This window comes from Macaca mulatta, chromosome X, assembly GCF_049350105.2.
Source record: "Macaca mulatta isolate MMU2019108-1 chromosome X, T2T-MMU8v2.0, whole genome shotgun sequence".
Taxonomy (NCBI): Eukaryota; Metazoa; Chordata; class Mammalia; order Primates; family Cercopithecidae; genus Macaca; species Macaca mulatta.
In genome coordinates, this window is record NC_133426.1 from 32,395,265 (window position 1) to 32,418,890 (window position 23,626).

At 35.6% G+C, this 23,626-nt stretch overlaps 1 protein-coding gene across 9 annotated transcripts in view; it reads right to left on the reverse strand.

The window, feature by feature from the left end:
* Window positions 1-23,626, reverse strand: part of DMD (dystrophin) — a 2,157,177-nt gene that overhangs the window by 1,390,542 nt on the left and 743,009 nt on the right. For all 9 annotated transcript variants that reach the window (XM_077988314.1, XM_077988313.1, XM_028842274.2 and 6 more), the window contains 4 exons: window positions 11,075-11,220; window positions 7,049-7,261; window positions 3,220-3,333; window positions 2,089-2,244 (listed from right to left, as the gene is read on the reverse strand). In XM_077988314.1, the coding sequence (XP_077844440.1) occupies window positions 2,089-2,244; window positions 3,220-3,333; window positions 7,049-7,261; window positions 11,075-11,220 (629 nt within the window). The remainder of the gene's footprint in view (window positions 1-2,088; window positions 2,245-3,219; window positions 3,334-7,048; window positions 7,262-11,074; window positions 11,221-23,626) is intronic.

Sequence of the window (23,626 nt, forward strand, 5' to 3'; positions counted from 1 at the left end):
ATCTACAAAGTCATAACATGGCCAGAGTGATACTCGAAGGAAAAGCACAGATACATATAATACTCTAAGATTAGAAAATGGGGATCAGAACATAGCTTGATCTATAGCTCTTCTGTTATGCAACAGATGAATGTATTTAAAATATTTCTCTTGAACAACAAATTCTTAGTACATATAACAGACATAAGGTCTTAAGTAAAGAAATTTTAAGAGTAGACAGCCTTTACAAATTGTATTCCTATAAAATGTAAAAACCTTGAGGTTTTAGTAATATTGTTAGTTTTATACCTTTTTTTATTTATTTTATTTATTTATTCATTTACTTGCTGTTTTCCCCTTACTCTACATAAATTGGTGCTCTTTCTATTCATCCATTAAGAACATTCAACAAACAAAAAACAAATACCTTTCATACTGGCTTTCCAAGAAAACATCAGTAGTATAATCTACTATTTAAGTAATATAATTTTTTTTTCCTGAACAACTCTTCTAGCACTGACTTACTTCAGAAGAAGAATATGAGCTAGCTGACCCAGGGATAGCTCATCTATGAATTAATAGAACCAATGAACATTTGTCAGTGATTGTATTAGCTGAGTGATTTGCCTTGACTTTTCTAATTTTTTTTTCATTTTCAAATGTAGCTTTTGCCTTTTGACATTACTTCTTTTCTATTTTGAAAGTTTACTTAGCAGTAACGAGAGACTGACTGCCTCTAACACGTAAATTGAAACTCCTTATTAATTTCCAAAAAGGCACAGTAGTTCCCTTGTATCTGTGGAAGGCATTTTCATACCAAGACCTCCAGTAGATGCCTGAAACCATAGATAATACCTAACCCTATATACACTAGGTTTTTTTCTATTCATACATACAAATGATAAAATTTAATTTATAAATTAGGAATAGTAAGAGATTAACAGCTAATAAAACAGAACGCGTTATCTCTCTTTCTCTCCCTCTCAAAGTATCTTATTTTACTGTGCTCGCCAATTTTAGGATTCCAATTGACCACAAGCATTTGAAACCATGGAAAGCAAAACTGCAGATCATCAGGGACTAATGTATTGGTGACTTAAAAGTATTCATTGCTTTAGTTCAAAATTTTACCTTCTGAACACAAATTATTTGATATACATTATTTTTTAATGTATCTTACTATCCATCATTTAATATTTAACTATAAAATAGGTATCTATAAAATATTCTTCTGTAGAAAAATGAGAAACTCAAATATGAGTGTACAGTCATTTTGTGGTTTTTTTTTTTATTCAGCTATTCTTAATGGTTACTGAATCTTAATTGTTATTTAAAAATAGATGTCGGCCGGGTGTGGTGGCTCACACCTGTAACTCCAGCACTTGGGGAGGCCAAGGAAAGAGCATTGTTTCAGACTAGTAATTCAAAAGCAGCCTGGGAAACATAGCAAGACCCTGTTGCTACCAAAAAAATAACAAAAACTAGCCAGGCATCGTGGCACACGCCTGTAGTTCCAGCTACTTGTGGGGGCTGAGATGAGATAATTGCTTGAGCCCAGGAGGTTGAGGCTGCAGTGAGCCGAGTTCACACCACTGCACTCTAGCTTGGGTGACAGAGGCACAGAGGGAGACCCTGTCCCAAAAAATAAAATAAATAAATAATAAATGTATTGAAGAGGCCAAACTTGGAAATGTTAATCAAAAGTAAAAATTATTTACCCTATTTCTACATACACATATATTACCCATTCATTTTATTTTGTACCAAATATCCCTGTGAAATGTATTTTTCTTAATCTATTATTATACATTTATGTTCTGAAGAAAACGTGGATTGGAAATAATGACTACGAATAGGATTTCATTTTTCAGTATGACAGCTGTTTCAAGAAAGTCATTTTAGGACCACAATAAGATGAATGTGTACTATTTAAAATACATACTATGAAAATATTTATATATGCTAGAAAAAAGATTAATTTGTCAGAATTAATTGTGCTTTAAAGCAACAGCGTAGGAACAAAGCCTTAAACAAAAGTAATGGTGAAGGGAGACATTAGGAAATCTTAACTACATTGAGACTAGCCACAGTGAAAGACATTGTCCATACCTGTTGGCACATGTGATCCCACTGAGTGTTAAGTTCTTTCAGTTCTATCTCAAGTCTCAAAGCAAACTCTGGCTCTGCTTCATTCTTTATCTTCTGCCCACCTTCATTGACACTGTTTAGACTGGGCTGAATTGTCTGAATATCATTGACTAAAAGCTAAGAAAATGAATCAATTTAAGCCAGCTGAAAAAATTACTGCCACATATTAAATATGCAACATAGCTAGAAAATGTAAAATTAGGACTGATGGCATCGCATATGGATTTTTGTCTTTTAAAATCTGAGATACAAATATATTGATATAGACAACTGCATAACAGTCTTGCAAAAATGTTCAATGGTTATTATGGCATGAATCCAGTGGGGAATTATTTGTATTTTACTTATATCAGAAACAAAAGGAAATAAATCTAATATTTCTGGTTAGAAAAATGTGTGAAAATGGGCTTCATACTTTACTATCTTGGTTAGTATTTTCATTTTCAAACACAGGATATTGCAGATAATTGTTTACAGTGTAATGGGTGTGAAGGTGGATTTGCTTTTTTAGCTTGTATTGTAAAAAAAAATTCTTTAAAGAGCAAGATTATTTTCTTCCTGCTGCATGACAGTGGTATACTGAATATTATTTCAAAACTACATATTGTGTTATAGTACAGTGCATTATACATGAAGAGAACAACACAGTATGAATAATAATTTGTTGTAAGAAATAACAAGTAGCTCAAAGGATTCTTTACCTTTAAATTATACTGCATTTTATAGCAAAATAATGTTATCAACTGACGTTGAGTACAAGGCAATGCTTTCTCAATTCCTCACTTACTCAACCCAGGGTTTCTCAACATTGGCACTAGTGACATTTTAGATTGTGCAGTTCCTTGTTGTGGAGGGCTGTTCAATGGACTGAAAGATACTTAGCAGCATCTCTGTCCTCTACCTACTAGACACCAGTAGCATCTAACCACCACCCCCAACCCAGTTATGACAATCAAAAATGTCTACAAGCATTAAAAAAAACATCTGCTGGTGAGGGGAGGGCAAAATCCACCCCAGCTGTAAAACACTGATCTAACCAAGTAATATTCATACAAAATTATTCATATTAAAGACATCATATAAAAATCGTACTCTGCACTGTTTCAGCTGCTTTTTTAGAATCTCTGAATCCCCAAGGGCAGGCCATTCCTCCTTCAGAAAAACATCAACTTCAGCCATCCATTTCTTCAGGGTTTGTATGTGATTCTGAAACGAGACCCATTATAAGGCATTACTGGTGTGCTGATTACTTCTAATACAATTCATCATTGTGTTATGTCTAAACACAAGCCCAAAAACGATTCCCATGTTTAAAGGATGTCTCTAAGTAGCTCTTGAGGAAAAGAATATTTTTACTAAGACTGCGTTTTTATGGTCTACTGTATGAGCACTGGTGTGTGAAGTCTGCTATTGTTAAAAATAAAAAATTACTACCAAATGCGGTTTTATGATGTTACTCTCAAGAACATTAAATCATATCCCCCTCTAGAGAAATTTTAAGTTACAAAACAACTCATGAGAATACTAACAATATGCCCTTACAGTACATAAAACAAACTATGAACAATAAACTCAATGTAATGGTGTCTTCATAGCCTCCCTAAACTCGAACTTCACAAATTGTTTTCTACAGATGACAGTTTAAATAGTCCCTCCAGTTGTGAACTTTCGGACTAAGATTTTGTCATCTTAGAAGAGAGAGCTTTTGTTTTTATTTGTCTGACCAGTATGAAGTAATGATCAGGTAAAAATCATCATCTTTTATCATTTATAAATAGCCAATATCTCTCATCCATGATTCTTTGCCATATTACCTTTCTTTCTGCTGTTTCGCTACTTTTAAAAAGTATGATTGAACTCTACTGTCTACATGAGTTTTCTTCCAATTTACTTAAATGTATATTGAAAATACATGCTCCACAGAAAGTTTCCCCTTTAATATGATGATTAATAATAATTTTTAAAGCACTTATCTAAGTCAGAGAACTTCAACATGATCACCTTGCTGTTGTCTTTCAAGTCTACATTTGCTCTTTTTCCACATCTTCACTGTCCTTGCTCAGGTCTTTTTTTTTTTTTTTTTTGAGACGGAGTCTTGCTCCGTCACCCAGGCTGGAGTGAAGTGGCACAATCTTGGCTCACTGTAGCCTCCACCTCCCAGATTCAAGTGATTACTCCTGCCTCAGCCTCCCAAGTAGCTGGGACTACAGGTGTGCACCACCATGCCCAGCTAATTTTTGTATTTTTAGTAGAGACGAGGTTTCACCATGTTGGCCAGGATGGTCTTGATCTCTGGACCTCGTGATCTACCCACCTCGGCCTCTCACAGTGTTGGGATTACAGGTGTGAGCCACTATGCCTGGTCTGTTCAGGTCTTATTACTGACTCCATTAATGCACTGGCTCATTTTGATATCTGCTTCGGTCTTACCTCATTCTAATTATTGATCTACAGTGAAGCCAGGAATCTTCTCTTCTCCTCCTTCCTCTTGCCATGGGAGTGTTTTGAAAACACAAGTGGAATCATATTATTTCCCTCTTTAACCAATAGCAGTTTTTTCTTATTGTTATTGTTATCACTCTCATTACCATTAGATTAAAACTCAGATCGTAAAACGTGGCATCCAAGGCCATTCACTGTCTACTCCCAAACCAGTTTTCCAACCATAATATTTTATTAATCCCCATATATATTGTCTCCCCAATGTTGAACTTATTCCAGTTAACTGAAAATGCTGCGATGCTTTCTCAAGAACTCTTCCTTTCTCGGTATTATCTAACTAAATTCTACCTATTCAATCTATAGCAGAGATAATCTATGTTCCAATAATATTTCACAATCTTTTTTTCTAGTTTATGTTAGATTTCCTTCCTGCCTACTGTGACAACCTTTCCCATATTGCTTTATTTACCATGGAAGGCTGAATAATGTTACCCCCAAGATGTCTACACCCTAATCTCTGAAACCTGTGAGTACATTACCCAACATGACAGAAAGGACTTTGCAGATGTGATTACTTTAAGGATTTTGAGATGGGGAGATTATACTGGATCATCCACCTGGGCATAATGTAATCACAAAGGTCCTAATTAAAAGGAAGTCAACACAAGGAACAGGACAGGGAGAGGAAGAGGAGGAGGAGAGGTAGAATGAGAGGGAGATGGAGATAGAGAGGGAGAGAGAAACTGACACTGGACGATGTTACACTGCTGACACTGAAGATGGAGGATGGGGATATGAGCCAAGGAATGCTTCTAGAAGCTAAAAATGCCAAAAAACAGACTCTCTCAAAGCCTCCAAAACACACACAGTCCTGCTGACACCTTAATTTTAGCCCACTGAGACTAATTCTGAGCTTCTGACTTCCAGAACTGTAATAAATTTGTGTTGTTTGAAGCTATTAAATTTCTGGCAGTTTGTTAGGATGCCATAGGAAACGAATATATCTACATTCCTCCTTCGCTAGAATGTGGACTCACTGATGACAAGAGGCATGTAATTGTGTCCTCTTAGGCCACTGGTCGTGGTAAATAATAGATATTTTCATGCAGTATTTACATAGGTATGCATGTACACATATGTTTATAAGTAAAGACATGCTATGCATTTAAGAATGTTTTAGGTTTGCTTAGTGCTTCGGTTTGTAAAAGGTAAGCACAAAAACTAAGTAGCTAGGCTGGGATTTAAATCCAGGAGCATCTTGTTGCAATGTTTTTCCATCATACCATAATGTTTTTGACATTTCCTTCCCAGTATTAACATTTTTCACAATAATTGACCACTCAAGGGACACATTACTTACCTCACTGAATAATTCAGGCTTTTAGATCTTAATGCAATTGTCGGTTTACTGTTTTTCTTTAGTTTGAGTGGTTATTACTATGATGGCACTATTCAAACAAATTAAGTCAAGAGCATTTGGTTTCAGGAAGAAGGTGATGGGGTAAAATTTAAGCATATAATTACAAATTCAACATGGTGATAAAATAATTACTATATCTTACATATGTAACATTAATATACATAACATGTTACATATGTGATATATGATTACTTTAGATATGTATATATGTACATGATATATAATTCAATTATATGCACATATATACACATATGTACACATTATATGTGTGTATATATACATACATATGGAAGCTAAAAATGCCAATAAAACACATTCTCTTTTAAAGCCTCCAAAACAGACACAGTTCTGCTAACACCTTAATTTTAGCCCACAGAGACTAATTCTGAACTTCCGACCTCCAGAACTGTAATATAATAAATTATGTTGTTTGAAGCCATTAAATTTGTGGTAATTTCTTAGGAGTGTCACAGGACATTAATACACCTACATTTCTCCTACACATATACATATATGGAGTTATACATAATGGGATTAATATATAATACAATTTTATGATTATATCACTGTATTTTATATACATAATAGCACATGTAGACAGCATAGTTTACTCATACTTTTTATAATAGCAAAACAGCAGAAACAAAACGTAATATAGGAAATAATAATACACATACTATACATTATACATATACTAATGTATATATACATAACTGTTTCCTAGTCATAAGATAAATGATTACCTGCATCTTAAAAGACAACCAGACTAAATGAATGATTGGTTTTGAAAATCATTAAACTAAAAACATGTTTAATTCCTATTGGTAATGGTGAAAATAGCAAATTAATTCTACAAAAAACTGAGAAAACTCTTATTCTTTTCTTAGAAGGAATAAGCAAATCACCATCCTTTGTAAAAGACTCATGTCTTTTCATCTTATCACTAACTTTGAAAGATGCTGGAGGTCAAATGTTTGCGTACCTTTACAGTTTACAGTGTATTGTTAGGAAAATAACAAGTACATAAAAATGAGTGTAGAAAGTAAAATCTTGAATTACCTGAATTTTTCGGAGTTTATTCATTTGCTCCTCTAGCTTTTGACAATGCTCGGCTAGCTGGGAGGAGAGCTTCTTCCAGCGTGTCTCAATTTCTTCAAATTCTAATTGATATTTTCGGCTGATTTCAGAGGGGGCTTTCTTTGACATCTCTTTCACAGTGGTGCTGAGATAGTTTAGGCCACTTTGTTGCTCTTGCAGAGAACTTTGTAAAACCTCAAAAACAATTTTTTAAATACATTTATACTAATTGATGAATAATTGATGAGTTTTCATTAAATTAACTATACTTAAAATGAAATCTATGATTCAAACATGTAAACAAAGTACATGATCTTATATCAGTTATAAACATCTAGTGGTAATTTAAATTTTACATATTATCCTAAGAGTAACCTGCATATTACTTAGTGATACTTTATTTAACACTCCCTATGCATTTTTCTAAACAATGTCAAATATATCTCAAAACTATATCTTACAGAGCCAAAGAGTTTTGGTGCATCTAATTTTACTGAATTAAGTATATATATATAACTAACAGCAGTTGTGATACAGTTAATGGAGTTGAAGTTAATTATACTGAGCTTTCAGGAAAGTAAACTCTACGCAAAACTATAGCTAATAATATTGATATATGCAATAGAAAAACTTACTGAATATGTACTTAATGTTTCATATTTTCAAAAAATGTTATTCTGTTATGTAGTATTATGGTGGGATTCAAGGATAATTTTGTGGAGAATTTATAAAATTTATTTATACTTATTCTGTATGACACATGAAATTTCTTACATTGGATGACAACTTTAGGCTTCCCCTGTTCAATATTTACTTAAATGTAACTTTCTCTTTATAAAATAATAAAGGTTCATTAAAAAAATGAAAAAAAAAGAACTACATTTTATATAAATTATCAATTTGTTCTATGTATAGCTAAATATTAAATATATGATCATATATGCACACATACCCAGTTATTCTTTCTCACATAATTTGACCTATATCAACCAAAATTTGTCAAACATCTAACTTTTGTAGTTTCATAGTATCCTATGCCTATTTGGTGGTACTTAACTTGTTGGTTTTTTTTGTTTGTTTGTTTTTGTTTTGTTTTTTTTTTTTTTGAGACGGAGTCTCGCTCTGTCGCCCAGGCCGGAGTGCAGTGGCCGCATCTCAGCTCACTGCAAGCTCTGCCTCCTGGGTTTACACCATTCTCCTGCCTCAGCCTCCCGAGTAGCTGGGACTACAGGTGCCCGCCACCATGCCCGGCTAATTTTTTGTATTTTTTAGTAGAGATGGGGTTTCACCGTGTTAGCCAGGATGGTCTCGATCTCCTGACCTCGTGATCCACCCGTCTCGGCCTCCCAAAGTGCCGGGATTACAGGCTTGAGCCACCGCGCCCGGCCAACTTGTTTATTTTTACTTTACTTTTATTTCACTGTTTTAAATTGTTCCCCTATGACTGATTATTTAGACAATACCTAGCATGTAACTACACTTTGAGCTAGGTTATTTTATTGGGAGCATTTGCCCTTGTCAATTTTTTGTTTTTTCAAAAACAAAAATTGTAATGGCTTCTCTAGTTTAACAATTTCCATTATTAGTTCTACAAATTGATTTCTAGTTTTCCACTCATGTAAATTATGTTTATCTCTAACTACCTACCTATCTATCTATCCATCCATCCATCAATGTCCTATCTATCTCCAGTTCCATTTACATCTTTGAGTGTATTCTGATTATTTCTGTAAGACATAGACTTCCTGGAAATTATATTAACATTGTTGTATGTTATTAGGATGCACTGAAGTGTTAACCTCAGTAAAATTCATACTGAGTTTACATTTCCAGCAGTAAGAGAGAATTTTTAGTTCACCACTTCCAAATCCATACTTATATCTTTTGTGTGTGTGTACACAATTTAGTATGTAAAAAAGTTACCTCATTTTGTAACTTTTTTTTACTTCTTCCTTTACAATTTAAGTTACAATTATTCATAGATTTATTATTCATATATGTCTCTTTTTGGAGGATACCTTACTCAAGACTTTCTTCCTTACTCACAGAAAAAAAAAAAAAAAAAAAAAAAAAAGAAAGTTTCCTTGGTATCATATTTCCTTAAAATTGTCTCTGGTGTTTTTACAATGACTGTGATTGCTTCCATTGATTTTTAAGCTTCTCTACCTCAATTTTTATAACATTATTATTTTAAACATTTTCCAAAGTTTACACTTCCCCACATTTTTGAACATTCTATTGTATGTGGTTTTTATTTTGGTGTAACTTTGGGGGAAATGTTCATACCTTATTTTTTTGTTAATTAATACATTTCCCAATAATATTTATGAACGATTATTTTCTTTCCTATTTTTTTCAGTGGAAATAGTGTCTTCTGCTCATCTAATTGCCTTTTCTTGTGTGTTTTCTTCACTTTCCTTATTGTTGCACGTTTTTATTCTTATTTTTTAAAGTTTACTAGTTCTATTAGGCCACACATTTTTCCAAATAGACTTTGGAATCATTATGCCAAGCATTAAAAACTGCAACAAAAGGAAACAAAAAAGGCTAAACAACTACCATTTGGTATCACAGAATATCTAAATAGGACAATATATAACGAAAGCTGCTTAAATATATTTTCCTTTGAATACATTACTTCAAAAAAATATTTAATTCTCAGGAAAAGATTCTATACGATAAAGTTAAAATTTGAATTTTTAAAACATTTTTCTTAAAGGGCACATATTATCTCAGCTTCTAAATATAACTCATATGTTTTCATGTCTTAAGAAATAAAAAGTTATTGAATATATTATGCAGTATTTTAAAATTAGTAGGAAAAGGGCTAGACACAGTGGCTCATGCCTGTAATCCCAGCACTTTGGGAGGCTGAGGCAGACATATCATCTGAGGTCAGGAGTTTGAGACCAGCCTGGCCAACATAGTGAAACCCCATCTCCACTTAAAAAATACAAAAGTTAGCTGGGTGGGGTGGCGCGTGCCTGTAATTCCAGCTACTCAGGAGGCTAAGGCAGGGGAATCTCTTGAACCCGGGAGGCGTAGGTTGCAGTGAGCCAAGATAGCACTACTGCACTCCAGCCTAGGCAACAAGAGTGAAACTCTGTCTAAAAATAAAACAAAACAAATAAAGTAGGAAAAGTATTCTAAAATCTCTTACAAATTATTTCTTTCATTTCCCATATTAGTATATCTTTCCTGATACAAGGATGTTAAAAAATGTAGCTATTAGAATTCAAATATCTCATTACATTATTACATAAAATTAATGTTTAAGTTTAAACTAATTTTATAAATATAGGCAGACCTCCATATTTGTGGATTCTGAATCAGTGGATTCAATCAACTACTAATAGATAATATTAGAAAAAAATAACTACAACCGTACTCAACATGTAAGACTTTTTCATTGTCACTACTTCCTAAATAATACAGTATAACATCTATTTTCATAGTATTTACATTGTATTAGATATTAGAAGTAATCCAGAGATGAGTTAAAGTATATGGGACGATGTGCGTAAGTTATATGCAAATATTACACCATTCATATCAAGGACTTGAGCATCTGTGGATTCTGATATTCATAGGAGTTCCTGGAACCAATTCCCCATGGATACAAAGGGATGACTGTACACTGATTTTACCCGTATGTTTGAGAATGTGACAGGAGTTACAAATAAAGAAGCAAAAGTGGGGAATAAAACAATGGTGTTTCTAATAATCAAAATCAATACGTCTGAAAATGCATGCTAAATTAAAAATATACTTCACAAATAGATCACACAATTGTTTTCAAAAACTGCATATATATATATGCCTGTATACATATATCCATAGATAGAGTGTATGCATAAATAATACTTTAAACTCTCATTTTCATTTGCTCAATGGGCAAACTACCATACTTGCCAGAATTAATTAAATTCTATTATTATTTAAAGGTTCTATCAATGTGAATGCTTGATAAGCATGCTTTATTGCTTTGACATTCAAATATTCACAGACCTGCAATTCCCCGAGTCTCTGCTCCATGATTTCATAGTCGGTGACACTAAGTTGAGGTATGGAGAGTTTGGTTTCTGACTGCTGGACCCATGTCCTGATGGCACTCATCGTCTCCTGATAGCGCATGGGTGGCAAAGTGTCAAAAACTTTATCAAAAGGGAAAAAATAATGAGAATCACTTAACTGTTTCACACTTTGCCATGTTTTCCTACATTGTCAGCAAACTCAATTATATCACTAGTTTCAAATATTAACAAAATTAGAACATCTGAAAAATGTATTTGAATACGATTATGATTATGAAGATATATTCCTGCTACATGTGTAGTATGCCAGGGTCCTTATATATGTTACATTAAATTCACAAAACCACCTGGAAAATCTATATTGTTCAATTCATTTTATAAGGTCAGGAAACAGAAAAACAGAGAAGCTGAGTCATTTGCCCAAGGTGATACAGATGGTATTTGGAGAAACCGAGCAGAGTCCAATTGTATCTGATATTGAAAGGCTACTGTCTTTCAGTGTTATCATTTGCCTTTGGAAAAAAATAGTATCATTATCCAAAGCCCTTGATTTTTAAATTACATCATGTCATGTCTAATTTTACTGAAACAAAACCCATTTATGTATGCTTTATATGTATCAAGAACTCTAATAAAAATCCCATATATATATTATCATTCTTAACTCTTATAATAAACCTGTGAGGTACATACATTGTTAATCCCAATTGCAATTGAGAAAACAGGCTATTAAAGAGGCATATGTGTGTGTGTATGTATATAGTTTTATATGCACAATTATAATACATAAGTATATTAGGGAAAGTATTATACAGAGATATACAGTATGTGTATACATACAAGTTTATATGTTTTAAAGTATGTGTGTATATGTATATATATGAAATGTGACTTAAGTAGCTACATTGACCATGTTGAAAGAGATTAGACACAAGATTGAGAATGCTGCAGAGAACTGTAAACTATATAAAGGACAAAACATTTTATGGATAATCCCAAAGAAATTCTAGAATTAAAGATATAGTAAGTGAAAAGTAAGAACTAAGTGCATGGGTTTAACAGCAAATTTGACAGGGGTAAATAGAGAATTACTAAACCTTAAGATTCAGAAGCAAATACCTGGAATGAAACATGGAGACACAAAAAGATAGAAAACACAGTAAAATGGTCTACTATATATGCATCCCAGAATGTGGGAGAAGCCATATTTAAACAGATAATGACTAATGTTTCTAAATACATGAAATCACAATGCAAAGTCCTGGTTTACATCATCACATCAAATAACATAATCTAAATCATATTATTTTAATTGCTGGTATGTGAATGTCATTTCAATACACCAATTCCTTCTACACTAAATGAGAAGACTATAGGAAAGTATTTTGCATGTATTTAATGTAGTATTCAGATGGTTGCGATAATTTTAGAGTGTGTTGGCAATGGATACTGAAATGTTAGAAATGGGTAATTTTATTCAATATGCTTATATTGCAATTATTTGGGAACTCATAAAAATGTTATGTGATTATACTTAATCTAAGCACTTTTGATTTCTTATTAAAAGATCTTTGTGATGGGGCGGAGCAAGATGGCCGAATAGGAGCAGCTCCAGTCTCCAACTCCCAGCGCCAGCGACACAGAAGACCGGTGATTTCTGCATTTTCAACTGAGGTACTGGGTTCATCTCACTGGGGAGTGCCGGACGATCGGAGCTGGTCAGCTGCTGCAGCCCGACCAGCGAGAGCTGAAGCAGGGCGAGGCATTGCCTCACCTGGGAAGCGCAAGGGGGAAGGGAGTCCCTTTTCCTAGCCAGGGGAACTGAGACACACAACACCTGGAAAATCGGGTAACTCCCACCCCAATACTGCGCTTTAGGAAACAGGCACACCAGGAGATCATATCCCACACCTGGCCGGGAGGGTCCCACACCCACGGAGCCTCCCTCGTTGCTAGCGCAGCAGTCTGTGATCTACCGGCAAGGCAGCAGCGAGGCTGGGGGAGGGGCGCCCGCCATTGCTGAGGCTTAAGTAGGTAAACAAAGCTGCTGGGAAGCTCGAACTGGGTGGAGCTCACAGCAGCTCAAGGAAACCTGCCTGTCTCTGTAGACTCCACCTCTGGGGACAGGGCACAGTAAACTAAGACACACAGACACCTCTGCACAGACGCAAACGACTCTGTCTGACAGCTTTGAAGAGAGCAGTGGATCTCCCAACACGGAGGTTGAGATCTGAGAAGGGACAGACTCCCTGCTCAAGCGGGTCCCTGACCCCTGAGTAGCCTAACTGGGAGACATCCCCCACTAGGGGCAGTCTGACACCCCACACCTCACAGGGAGGAGTACACCCCTGAGAGGAAGCTTCCAAAGCAAGAATCAGACAGGTACACTCGCTGTTCAGAAATATTCTATCTTCTGCAGCCTCTGCTGCTGATACCCAGGCAAACAGGGTCTGGAGTGGACCTCAAGCAATCTCCAACAGACCTACAGCTGAGGGTCCTGACTGTTAGAAGGAAAACTATCAAACAGGAAGGACACCTACACCAAAACCCCATCAGTACATCACCATCATCAAAGACCAGAGGCAGATAAAACCACAAAGATGGGGAAAAAGCAGGGCAGAAAAGCTGGAAATTCAAAAAATAAGAGCGCATCTCCCCCGGCAAAGGAGCGCAGCTCATCGCCAGCAACGGATCAAAGCTGGACGGAGAATGACTTTGACGAGATGAGAGAAGAAGGCTTCAGTCCATCAAATTTCTCAGAGCTAAAGGAGGAGTTACGTACCCAGCGCAAAGAAACTAAAAATCTTGAAAAAAAAGTGGAAGAATTGATGGCTAGAGTAATTAATGCAGAGAAGGTCCTAAACGAAATGAAAGAGATGAAAACCATGACACGAGAAATACGTGACAAATGCACAAGCTTCAGTAACCGACTCGATCAACTGGAAGAAAGAGTATCAGCGATTGAGGATCAAATGAATGAAATGAAGCGAGAAGAGAAACCAAAAGAAAAAAGAAGAAAAAGAAACGAACAAAGCCTGCAAGAAGTATGGGATTATGTAAAAAGACCAAATCTACGTCTGATTGGGGTGCCTGAAAGTGAGGGGGAAAATGGAACCAAGTTGGAAAACACTCTTCAGGATATCATCCAGGAGAACTTCCCCAACCTAGTAGGGCAGGCCAACATTCAAATCCAGGAAATACAGAGAACGCCACAAAGATACTCCTCGAGAAGAGCAACTCCAAGACACATAATTGCCAGATTCACCAAAGTTGAAATGAAGGAAAAAATCTTAAGGGCAGCCAGAGAGAAAGGTCGGGTTACCCACAAAGGGAAGCCCATCAGACTAACAGCAGATCTCTCAGCAGAAACTCTACAAGCCAGAAGAGAGTGGGGGCCAATATTCAACATTCTTAAAGAAAAGAATTTTAAACCCAGAATTTCATATCCAGCCAAACTAAGTTTCATAAGTGAAGGAGAAATAAAATCCTTTACAGATAAGCAAATGCTTAGAGATTTTGTCACCACTAGGCCTGCCTTACAAGAGATCCTGAAGGAAGCACTAAACATGGAAAGGAACAACCGGTACCAGCCATTGCAAAAACATGCCAAAATGTAAAGACCATTGAGGCTAGGAAGAAACTGCATCAACTAATGAGCAAAATAACCAGTTAATATCATAATGGCAGGATCAAGTTCACACATAACAATATTAACCTTAAATGTAAATGGACTAAATGCTCCAATTAAAAGACACAGACTGGCAAACTGGATAAAGAGTCAAGACCCATCAGTCTGCTGTATTCAGGAGACCCATCTCACACGCAGAGACATACATAGGCTCAAAATAAAGGGATGGAGGAAGATTTACCAAGCAAATGGAGAACAAAAAAAAGCAGGGGTTGCAATACTAGTCTCTGATAAAACAGACTTTAAACCATCAAAGATCAAAAGAGACAAAGAAGGCCATTACATAATGGTAAAGGGATCAATTCAACAGGAAGAGCTAACTATCCTAAATATATATGCACCCAATACAGGAGCACCCAGATTCATAAAGCAAGTCCTTAGAGACTTACAAAGAGACTTAGACTCCCATACAATAATAATGGGAGACTTCAACACTCCACTGTCAACATTAGACAGATCAACGAGACAGAAAGTTAACAAGGATATCCAGGAATTGAACTCATCTCTGCAGCAAGCAGACCTAATAGACATCTATAGAACTCTCCACCCCAAATCAACAGAATATACATTCTTCTCAGCACCACATCATACTTACTCCAAAATTGACCACGTAATTGGAAGTAAAGCACTCCTCAGCAAATGTACAAGAACAGAAATTATAACAAACTGTCTCTCAGACCACAGTGCAATCAAACTAGAACTCAGGACTAAGAAACTCAATCAAAACCGCTCAACTACATGGAAACTGAACAACCTGCTCCTGAATGACTACTGGGTACATAACGAAATGAAGGCAGAAATAAAGATGTTCTTTGAAACCAATGAGAACAAAGATACAACATACCAGAATCTCTGGGACACATTTAAAGCAGTGTGTAGAGGGAAATTTATAGCACTAAATGCCCACAAGAGAAAGCAGGAAAGATGTAAAATTGACACTCTAACATCGCAATTAAAAGAACTAGAGAAGCAAGAGCAAACACATTCGAAAGCTAGCAGAAGGCAAGAAATAACTAAGATCAGAGCAGAACTGAAGGAGATAGAAACACAAAAAACCCTCCAAAAAATCAATGAATCCAGGAGTTGGTTTTTTGAAAAGATCAACAAAATTGACAGACCACTAGCCAGACTAATAAAGAAGAAAAGAGAGAAGAATCAAATCGACGCAATTAAAAATGATCAAGGGGATATCACCACTGACCCCACAGAAATACAAACTACCATCAGAGAATACTATAAACACCTCTACGCAAATAAACTGGAAAATCTAGAAGAAATGGATAATTTCCTGGACACTTACACTCTTCCAAGACTAAACCAGGAAGAAGTTGAATCCCTGAATAGACCAATAGCAGGCTCTGAAATTGAGGCAACAATTAATAGCCTACCAACCAAAAAAAGTCCAGGACCAGATGGATTCACAGCTGAATTCTACCAGAGGTACAAAGAGGAGTTGGTACCATTCCTTCTGAAACTATTCCAATCAATAGAAAAAGAGGGAATCCTCCCTAACTCATTTTATGAGGCCAACATCATCCTGATACCAAAGCCTGGCAGAGACACAACAAAAAAAGAGAATTTTAGACCAATATCCCTGATGAACATCGATGCAAAAATCCTCAATAAAATACTGGCAAACCGGATTCAGCAACACATCAAAAAGCTTATCCACCATGATCAAGTGGGCTTCATCCCTGGGATGCAAGGCTGGTTCAACATTCGCAAATCAATAAACATAATCCAGCATATAAACAGAACCAAAGACAAGAACCACATGATTATCTCAATTGATGCAGAAAAGGCTTTTGACAAAATTCAACAGCCCTTCATGCTAAAAACGCTCAATAAATTCGGTATTGATGGAACGTACCTCAAAATCATAAGAGCTATTTATGACAAACCCACAGCCAATATCATACTGAACGGGCAAAAACTGGAAAAATTCCCTTTGAAAACTGGCACAAGACAGGGATGCCCTCTCTCACCACTCCTATTCAACATAGTGTTGGAAGTTCTGGCTAGGGCAATCAGGCAAGAGAAAGAAATCAAGGGTATTCAGTTAGGAAAAGAAGAAGTCAAATTGTCCCTGTTTGCAGATGACATGATTGTATATTTAGAAAACCCCATTGTCTCAGCCCAAAATCTCCTTAAGCTGATAAGCAACTTCAGCAAAGTCTCAGGATACAAAATTAATGTGCAAAAATCACAAGCATTCTTATACACCAGTAACAGACAAACAGAGAGCCAAATCAGGAATGAACTTCCATTCACAATTGCTTCAAAGAGAATAAAATACCTAGGAATCCAACTTACAAGGGATGTAAAGGACCTCTTCAAGGAGAACTACAAACCACTGCTCAGTGAAATCAAAGAGGACACAAACAAATGGAAGAACATACCATGCTCATGGATAGGAAGAATCAATATTGTGAAAATGGCCATACTGCCCAAGGTAATTTATAGATTCAATGCCATCCCCATCAAGCTACCAATGAGTTTCTTCACAGAATTGGAAAAAACTGCTTTAAAGTTCATATGGAACCAAAAAAGAGCCCGCATCTCCAAGACAATCCTAAGCCAAAAGAACAAAGCTGGAGGCATCACGCTACCTGACTTCAAACTATACTACAAGGCTACAGTAACCAAAACAGCATGGTACTGGTACCAAAACAGAGATATAGACCAATGGAACAGAACAGAGTCCTCAGAAATAATACCACACATCTACAGCCATCTGATCTTTGACAAACCTGAGAGAAACAAGAAATGGGGAAAGGATTCCCTATTTAATAAATGGTGCTGGGAAAATTGGCTAGCCATAAGTAGAAAGCTGAAACTGGATCCTTTCCTTACTCCTTATACGAAAATTAATTCAAGATGGATTAGAGACTTAAATGTTAGACCTAATACCATAAAAATCCTAGAGGAAAACCTAGGTAGTACCATTCAGGACATAGGCATGGGCAAAGATTTCATGTCTAAAACACCAAAAGCAACGGCAGCAAAAGCCAAAATTGACAAATGGGATCTCATTAAACTAAAGAGCTTCTGCACAGCAAAAGACACTACCATCAGAGTGAACAGGCAACCTACAGAATGGGAGAAAATTTTTGCAATCTACTCATCTGACAAAGGGCTAATATCCAGAACCTACAAAGAACTCAAACAAATTTACAAGAAAAAAACAAACAACCCCATCAAAAAGTGGGCAAAGGACATGAACAGACATTTCTCAAAAGAAGACATTCATACAGCCAACAGACACATGAAAAAATGCTCATCATCACTGGCCATCAGAGAAATGCAAATCAAAACCACCATGAGATACCATCTCACACCAGTTAGAATGGCGATCATTAAAAAGTCAGGAAACAACAGGTGCTGGAGAGGATGTGGAGAAATAGGAACACTTTTACACTGTTGGTGGGATTGTAAACTAGTTCAACCATTATGGAAAACAGTATGGCGATTCCTCAAGGATCTAGAACTAGATGTACCATATGACCCAGCCATCCCATTACTGGGTATATACCCAAAGGATTACAAATTATGCTGCTATAAAGACACATGCACACGTATGTTTATTGCAGCACTATTCACAATAGCAAAGACTTGGAATCAACCCAAATGTCCATCAGTGACAGATTGGATTAAGAAAATGTGGCACATATACACCATGGAATACTATGCAGCCATAAAAAAGGATGAGTTTGAGTCCTTTGTAGGGACTTGGATGCAGCTGGAATCCATCATTCTTAGCAAACTATCACAAGAACAGAAAACCAAACACCGCATGTTCTCACTCATAGGTGGGAACTGAACAATGAGATCACTCGGACTCAGGAAGGGGAACATCACACACCGGGGCCTATCATGGGGAGGGGGGAGGGGGGAGGGATTGCATTGGGAGTTATACCTGATGTAAATGACGAGTTGATGGGTGCAGCACAGCAACATGGCACAAGTATACATATGTAACAAACCTGCACGTTATGCACATGTACCCTACAACTTAAAGTATAATAATAATAAATAAATTTAAAAAATAAATAAATAAAAATAAATAAATAAATAAATAAATAAAAAAATGTGGAAAAAAAAATAAAAAAAAAAAATAAACTTGCATTCACATGCCAACATCAAAAAAAAAAAAAAAAAAAAAAAAAAAAAAAAGATCTTTGTGGTAGTTAAAATCTCACTGTTTTAATTTATATAAATAATATGTTTCTCTATTAACCAGATGCATTTTTTATTTTTCCATAAGTTATTGGGGGTACGGGTGGTATTTGGTTACATAGGTAAGTTCTTTAGTGGTGGTTTGTGAGATTGTGGTGCACCCATCACCTGAGCAGTATATACCATACCCTATTTGTAGTCTTTTATTCCTCTCCCTAACCTTCCCCAAAAGTCCCCAAAGTCCATTATATCATTCTAATGCCTGTGTGTCCTTATAGATTATCTCCCACTTATCAGTGAGAACATGCGATGTTTGGTTTTCCATTCCTGAGTTACTTCACTTAGAATAATAGTCTCCAATCTCATTCAAGTCACTGCAAATGCTATTTATTCATTCCTTTTTATGACTGAGTCATACTCCATCATATATACATACATATATATAGACACACACACACATATATGTATATGCATATATATACACACACACACACACACACATGCACCACAGTTTCTTTAACCACTCATTCAGTGATGGGCATTTGGGTTGGTTCTACAATTTTGCAATTGTGAATTGTGCTGCTATAAACATGCATGTGCAAGTATCATTTTGAATAATGACTTATTTTCCTCTGAGTAGATACCCAGTAATGGGATTGCTGGATCAAGTGGTAGTTCTACTTTTAGTTATTTAAGGAATCTCCACACTATTTTTCATAGTGGCTGTACTTGTTTACATCCCCACCAGCAGTGTACAAGTGTTCCCCGATCAACACATCCATGCCAACATGTACTATTTTTAAAATTTTTTATTATTATTACCATTGTTGCAAGAGTAAGACGGTATCATATGTGGTTTTGATTTGCACTTCCCTAATCATTCGTAATGTTAGCATTTTTCATATGTTTGTTGGTCATTTGTATATTTCCTTTGGAGAACTGTCTATTCATGTCCTTAGGCCACTTTTTGATGGGATTGTATTTTTCTTACTGATTCGAATTTGTTACAGATTCTGGATATTAGTCCTTTGTCAGATGTATAGATTGTGAAGATTTTCTACCACTCTGTGGGTTGTCTGTTTGCTGTTTCTTTTGCCATGCAAAAGCTTTTTAGTTTAAATTAGGTCCCAGCGACTTATCCTTGTTTTTATTACATTTGCTTTTGGGTTCTTAGTCACGAAATCCTTGCCTAAGCCAATGTCTAGAAAGGTTTTTCCAATGCTATCTTCTAGAATTTTTATAGTTTCATGTCTTAGGTTTAAGTATTTAATCCATCTTTAGTTGGTTTTTGTACAAGGTGAGAGATGAGGGTCCAATTTCATTCTCCTACATGTGGCTAGCCAATTATTCCAGCACCATTTGTTGAAAAGGGTGTCCTTTCCTGACTTTATGTTTTCGTTTGCTTTGTTGAAGATTGGTTAGCTTTAAGTATTTTGGTTTATTTCTAGGTCCTCTATTCTGTTCCATTGGTCTATGTGCCTATATTTATACCAGTACCATGCTGTTTTGGTGACTATGGACTTTTAGTATAGTTTGAAATCAGGTAGTGTGATGCCTCCAGATTTGTTCTTTTTTGTTTAGTCTTACTTTGGCTGTGCAGGCTCCTTTTTGGTTCCACGTGAATTTTGAAATTGTTTTTTTCTAATTCTGTGAAGAATGATGCCAATATTTTGATGTGAATTGCACTGAATTTGTAGATTGCTTTTGGCAGTATGGTCATTTTCACAATACTGATTCTACCCATCTTTGAGTATGGGATGTGCTTCCATTTGTTTGTGTCATCTATGATTTCTTTCAGCAGTGTTTTGTAGTTTTCCTTGGAGAGGTCTTTCGACTCTTTGGTTAGGTATATTCCTAAGTTTTTGTTGTTGTTGTTTTATTTTATTTATTTATTTATTTTGCAGCTATTGTAAAAGGGGTTGAGTTCTTGATTTGATTATCTGCTTGGTCACAGTTGTTATATAGAAAAGCTACTGATTTGCGTACATTAATCTTGTATCTGGAAACTTTGCTGAATTATTTTATCAGTTCTAGAAGCTTTCTGGAGGAGTCTTTACGGTTTTGAAGGTAAACGATCATACAGTCAGTAAACACTGACAGTGTGACTTCCTCTTTACCGATTTGGATACCCTTTATTTCTGTCTCTCGTCTGACTGCTCTGGCTAGGACTTCTACTACTATGTTGAAGAGGAGTGTCGAGAGTGGCAGATGCATTTATTTGATTGCTAGATGATTACAAATAAACGAAGTCCAAAAGGGACCTTATAAATAACAGTGAAGTAAAGTGAAGTATTTAGTTACAACGAAGCAAATGATTGTGTCTGAGATGTAATTTCAGCAAATGATCTAGAAGGAGAGGGGACTATGGGCAGACACAAGGTGGTATGTTGGATGAACCATAAGCTTCATAAAAATTGGTTTAATTGAACTTGAACATGTCTCCTCTTTAACTTCTGGTTTAATGAAAATTGAAACACTTCAGTCTCTGAATTATTGATTTTTTTCTGTATAACTTCTGATCAGTATTCAGGTACAAGACTTGAAGTCTCCCCACTGAGATCTAAATCAAAATTCCACTCTGTTTTGACAGAAGACAGAACTACTTGTAAAAGTGGAAAGTGCAGAAAAAAATTAGCCCCAAAAACTATGGAGATGATACAGGCCATCAGAAAACAATGAAGAAATGAGCTACTAAGTGAGCTACATATTTTCAAAGATTACTGACCATTAAAATATCAGCTATATTTTTGAAAGTTATACAATAAGGTAACAAAGATTGTTTATATACATCTTTTTTTCTTTGAGACAGGGTCTCTGCCAGGCAGGACTGCAGTGGTGCAATCATGGCTCACTGCAGCCTCGACCTCCCAGGCTTGACCGATCCTCCCATCTCAGCCTCCCGAGTAGCTGGGACTACAGGCACATGCCACCATGCCAGGTTAATTTTTTTTTTTTGTAGAGATAAGGTTTCCCTATGTTGCCCAGGCTAGTCTCAAACTCCTGTACTCAAGCCATCCTCCTGCCTCAGCCTTGTAAAGTGTTGAGATTACAGGTGTGAGCCACCGTACCTGGCCTTTACATACATCTTAAATATGATTAAAATTACCTGCCTTTTACAATATGTTTATGCTGTCATTATTTACATATTCACAGAATTTAATTCATTAACATTATTTTAACAATGAAAATGTATGTTTAATATGTTTAAATAGAAAATATCAAATTTACATCAAATTTGAACTCACTGAGAATTCAGTATTTTCCTCAGAATCATAAGCACTGGTTATAATATAAAGTTTTAATTTTATCATAGTCATAATTCAGAGCTCATAGTTTTCATTCAATCCATTCTCCAGCCCCTAACACAATTGAGGCTGAGTGATTATCTGTCAATTACTTCTGAGTGCCAAAGATGAGTAACATACATGGGATGACATCCTTTCATTTGCTACTAGTCTTCTATTCAATAGACCTTTACAATTTTTATTGCATGTATCTACGCTAAATGGTCCAACAACTGAATCTCATGGGAATCACTTCATATTGGTAAACTATAATTAAAACATGCATATTTTTAATTCCTCCTTGCATTCCAATCCTTACCCTAATTTGGTATTAAATTCATTTGAAACTGATCATTTCAAAAAATCTAATCTCTTGGGAATTCTTTTGTAGATTTAACAAATAAAATTCCAAAGATTAGTTGGGGAATCTGTCCATCTAATGTAGTTTCTGGGGCAAGCTGGAAAACAAACAAACAAAAAAATACACTCCTACAAACATAAATATCACAATTTCTTTTTCTGATTTTCTTATGTGGAATGTAATGACACTATGTAATGACAGCAAGGATTGCTATCAAGGTTCAGGAAATGCTTGACAAATTTACAATGATTTAGAGTATCTCATTTAAACCATGCATGCCAGGGAATGCCAGTGAAGAATTCTAAATCTGTTTTGGATAAGAAGAAAGAAAAAGTCTTACACAGGAGCCAATGAACCCAAGGGCAAACTCAGTATGAGCTGCCCAACCTACTAGTCGGCGAGATATGTGTAGATGCTGCCCTTGTGATCCCAACATAGGAGCAGAAATAGACCAGTTCCATCTAGGGAAATTCACTTTTTTTCCTTTTATGTAGAAATAGAGATTAATAATCCAACAGATAAGTTTATCTTTACTGACAGCAATAAGACAATAAACATATCCAATCTAATAACCTACCATCTTAAAAGACCTCAAGAGTTCTACTGACATCATTAGACTCAGCACAGACTCAGGAAAAATATGGCCTGAAGATTTAACATTTAGCCAATATATTGCTTATAAATATGTAACTTTTATCTCAAAAGAAAGTATTCATATGACAGTTTCTACTATTCTGTTGCTAAAGGACCATTTTTAAAATGCAGATATCTTTTGTGTTATTAGTGAAATATATTCAACAAAATTAAAATTATATAAGTGATCACAAGCTTGGAAACATGCACTGTAAATTACTGGGAAAATAAAAATTAAGAGCTCCTATCCTATACTACTGTTTATCTTGAAAAGTAAAAAATGTATATATTCCATTAATATCTACACATTTAATATAGCCATGTGGGGGATGGAAGTGATAAAGTATAGGCAAACTGACATCTAAAATTATAGTATAGGAATAT